This window comes from Papaver somniferum, chromosome 10 (genome assembly GCF_003573695.1).
Source record: "Papaver somniferum cultivar HN1 chromosome 10, ASM357369v1, whole genome shotgun sequence".
Taxonomy (NCBI): Eukaryota; Viridiplantae; Streptophyta; class Magnoliopsida; order Ranunculales; family Papaveraceae; genus Papaver; species Papaver somniferum.
Genome location: NC_039367.1, coordinates 18,693,150 through 18,697,674, shown reverse-complemented (window position 1 = coordinate 18,697,674; position 4,525 = coordinate 18,693,150). Strand labels below are relative to the sequence as shown.

Genomic DNA, 4,525 nt, shown 5'->3' with positions numbered 1-4,525 from the left:
AAAACGACCACTAGGTATCCCAGGCTAGGTTTGGTATCTTCTATATAAATCGTGCGAGTCCTGCCGAAAGAGTCCTTGGCCTTGAATAATCATATAGTTATTTGAGCTTGTATGGCCTTGGGAATTGAAATAATCATCTACTTTCTCTAGTTGTCAACTGTACTGGAAGAATAATGACGTTCAGTAACATAAGTCGTCAGTCTGACACAAAACAGCCCAGTGAAGCAGTCTCCCTTCATTATAAACCTCACCAATCTAAGCTCTAAGTTTAAGATTTGGCTCAGTTGAGATGCCCACTAAACTATATCTCAATTCTGAAGTTATCCCTGAACTCGCCCAAGATTTATCTCTTTTATCCTCACAAGAAATGGCAGTAACCATGTCATACTGCCAAAGAACTACTTATACAGTTGAACCGGACCATATTTTGTTAACAGATGCACATATATAGGGAGCTTGAGGTGTGCAGCACTCCAGGCCTCTTAGAGACCGCAAGCAGTCTTCATGGACTAAGCTTAGGATTGCAGTCCACACCCCATCCATGTCATCAGCCAACATATACTGGCCCCAACTCAAAAGTTTCCATCTACTTTCCCCCTACCTGAGGTCCTGAGCAAGTTATGACAGATGAAAATTGTACACTCTGAACTATCTGATTGGAACTTTTACTAAAGAAGATATCCCAAAGGCTTCAAACTTAGCAGACAAACATCATAAAACCACGAAAATAAACCTACCGATTAGGGTGCAACAATTGGAATTCAAAGAACGGAAATAACTTGAGAGATAAATTGCTTGAATATCGTTTCTCCACTGAGTGACAATATGCACAAATATCAATGTCAACCTACTTAACCATATAACAAACACATTGACAGAGCTAAGGCAACAAATTCTGTAATACAACCTACAGTCGTTTCAGAATTAATAAAAAACTGAAAAATCGTAACTTACCAATGCAAAAATAAATGTACCCAGTTACATGAATAACTGCAGTTCAAGAAGAAAAAAAAGAACACTCAGAACCTAGTTACTCTTTTGATAATCGAGTGAGGCACATTTTTTTCGGATCATAAAATCAATAACAGTGTTTGTTTTAATGCCTAGGTAAGAAGCTTGTAATATTCCTGGCATCCCTACCAATGTATTGATTCTTCAAATTATTAAAACCTATCCGTTATGCTACACAATGCCAGCGTCTGAAAGCTCCCATAGTAACACACAAGGAAGCAACATGCAAATTCAATGAGAAAGTAAATAAGAATCAAAAGTAAAGGGGGAAAAAAGAGAGGGGGAAAAGTCAAGAACTCCTTGCGGTGGACATGCTTATCCGAACATTGAGAGCTAAAACTGGATTTCCAGAGGAAAAGCAAGGTAGGTGAAATTACTAACTAGCCAGAATTATCAGCCATGCAGAAATCAAGCTTCTTCCCCCCCTGCGGTGTAAGACAAAGTCTAGAAATGTCAGCACCCCATCACGGCACAGTTATAAACAAAACTTCCAGAGTGCTTCCTAGCAAGAAGCGTCCACTCGGGTGGATTCTCATTTGGGATCCAAGAGTTGACCTCTATGATCCCGCCGCCCAAAATCCTCGGCCCGCCTATAACGATGAGTCGTTCCCCGCATGCTCTAAATGCAAGACCCCAACCATTCATCGACACTGCTCGGTCAGGTAATCTGCCTATAGTGTTCCAAAGGTTCCTCTCTTTGTCATACTTCCTCAGCTCCTGCTCTGCATAGTCAGCGGCATATAGTTCATTATTTACAACAGCAACCAAAGGCGGAGCCTCAGTTGGTCCATTTCGACCAGGAAACATGTTTGGAATTTCATGCCAAGTCCTTGTTTCTAAGTTGTACTCCTCCCCGCAGCTAAGCAATTCTGAATTGATCCCCCCAATTACATAGAACTTTTTATCCATGAACACACCAGAGCACATCTTCCTAGGCTTATGCATGCTTGGCAGAGTTTCCCAAGTTCCCGTTGCCGAGCTATAAAGCTCTGCTGAACTCAAAACTCTCCCCTGTGAATCACAGCCTCCGGCTAGAATTGCAGTTTCTCCAAGGCTGGCGGACCCAAACAAGCATCTTGGGGAGTTCATAGTCATGCCAGAAGACCAAGAATTTGTTAACAAACTGTAACTCCATATCACATGAGAAGTTATTTCCTTACCGAAAACAAGAAGCTCAGTGCCCACAGCCAAAGATTCCTTATCAGAACACATGAAGCAGTCATTTGAAGGCATCCTTGGTACATGCATCCAACGGCGACTGTTGGGGTCAAAAGCTTCCCATTCAAGAAGATGGCAAGAAAAATAGACCCAGTGCTCAATAACGCCCCCTTCTCGCCTCCGTTTATAGATATCTCCACCGCGAATGAGATTCTGAAAGCCTTTATTAACTAGAGCAAGTGAATTATAATCAGACCTTGAGCAACGGATGAGGCAGTTGATTGACATATCTCGGCCAAGAGACTGGATAAGGTTACTTGAATCAGATTGATCACCACCATTACCATGCTGCTTAATATAATTATGCTGCTCAGTAGGAGATAGGTAAAAATCATTCAACGATTGTGTAGTTACCTCTCCCAATTTCTTAATCAATTGCTTTGGTAATTTTCTTCTTCCACTTTCTTCTTCCCCTTCATCTTCAAAAGCGCGCTTACCATTCGATACCTCAATGAGATAAGTCATGTAAACCCACTTAGTTTCCTGCTCACATGAGCTTGGCAATGGCCTAGAAATCAAACAAGACTGGCCCTCCAACATCTTCGAAGTAATGAAATTGAACAAAATTTACAGCCACACAGTGGAGAATAGAATCTCTAGCTCTAACTAGTCCTCTTACAACCCCTAGATTATATACAGCAAATTTGAGAAGCCTAAAAATGGAATCTTTAAGGCAAGAATGTAATCTACAGAGTACTTAGACAAGTGGGTGATCTGAGCTGAAAAACTACAAATGGAAGAATAAGTAAAAAAAAAAAAAAAAAAACGAACCTTTTTTTTTTTTTTCAGAGAATAGTTACAAACACCTCTATATCACTGAATTCATTGACACGAAAGAACCCGGGAAAAAAAAGCTAGAAATCGAAAAGAGAAACAAACAAAAACTCGCTGTAATTTCAGGGATTTAAGAGCAATGGAACAACAAATTATGAGGGTTTTCTCAGAGAAAATTAATGAGAGGAGGAATTAATTTTCTGTAGATTAAAGATAAAGAATTTATATCGTATAAGATCAAATTTAATTGTTTTCTGTATGAAGAAGATCCATTTTCATATAAATTAATCTGACAGACCAAACGGATAAAATTTAGAAACCAAAAAAAAAAAAAATCTAAGAAATACTAAAAAAAATGAAGAAGAAATTTCTGAAGAACTTACAGATTGATGGGATTAGAAAATGAAGAAGAAGAAGAAGAATTCATGGACTTATCAGTAATTATACTTCTTCTCCATGTTCATCATCTGACCTTCTTCTTCCAACTATTTTACACTCTCAGTTCCTGCTTCTCTCTCCTCGCTGAGAATCACCTACTGATATCTGGAGAATTTGGATTGGGCCGTCAAGTACTATTTGGGCTTTCTTCTTATTTTTTTCTCTCTATGTAATCTTTTTTAATTTACGATACTAATTTTTTTGTTTATATAAAAGAAATGTAATTAAATGGGACCCAGTGACGGCTGTCAGTACACTCACAAGAAATGGCTGATCCCCTACATCGGATATTATTAAATGTGACTCTGACTCTTTTTTCTCACCCATTAGATGTGATCAATAGCCAAACTACCCTCACATTTAGACGTGTTGGATTCATGAAACGACACTTGGCAGTGTTTAAAAGACCGGGTTAAGTTTAGTTTATTGAGAATGAGAATTACAGGATCTTGGTTTGGTTCTTGGAGTTTGTTTGGGAGTGATGATCCCGCACGTGGTAACGGGGTTAACAAGAATGATCTTGATTTTCTTTTTTCCGTTCATCTCACGTATTCCAGTGGTAATTTGGGTTTTGAGGTTTCTAATTTGTCGGATTGTTTTCAATTTCTCGTACTTTGAGTATTTTAAGTTTGCCCTTTTAAGTGTGCTATCAGGTGTTACATTAATATCCTACTTTTGAAGGGTCTGTTTTTGACCATTGGAGGACACTGTATAAATTTTTACCATTCGGCTTTATGGAACTTTTTATTGTGGGATCAGCTTTTTACATGTAACTAATCTGAATGTCTGAAGCTTGTTCCAGATTATGGTTTGCCTCAACTATTTGTAGTCTTCCTATATTTATACTTGAGCATCGGAAATCTTAAAACTGTACAAAAATTAAACTGTTAAGGAGGTACTGACTGCAGATCTATGAGTAGGGGGGAAATGGATGCCTTGTCTGTGACTCAGAACAAGAATCATCTGTTTTTCTCTTTTAGAGTGGATGCCTTTTCGTTTGGGAAGGACCAGATGCAGTACTTGTGGTGCATGTCATGTGGTGCATGTCATGTGTTGCATGATTCTACCAATGGAGCTACTTTCT

The 4,525-nt window shown here is 38.9% G+C and overlaps 1 protein-coding gene across 1 annotated transcript; it reads right to left on the bottom strand.

The window, feature by feature from the left end:
- Nucleotides 1–832: 832 nt before the first annotated feature.
- LOC113318275 (F-box/kelch-repeat protein SKIP11-like) lies at nt 833–3,587 on the bottom strand. Its single transcript, XM_026566424.1, has one exon. The coding sequence runs from the start codon at nt 2,767–2,769 to the stop codon at nt 1,465–1,467; it is 1,305 nt and encodes a 434-aa protein (XP_026422209.1). The 5' UTR covers nt 2,770–3,587; the 3' UTR covers nt 833–1,464.
- Between the last annotated feature and the right edge of the window lie 938 nt (nt 3,588–4,525).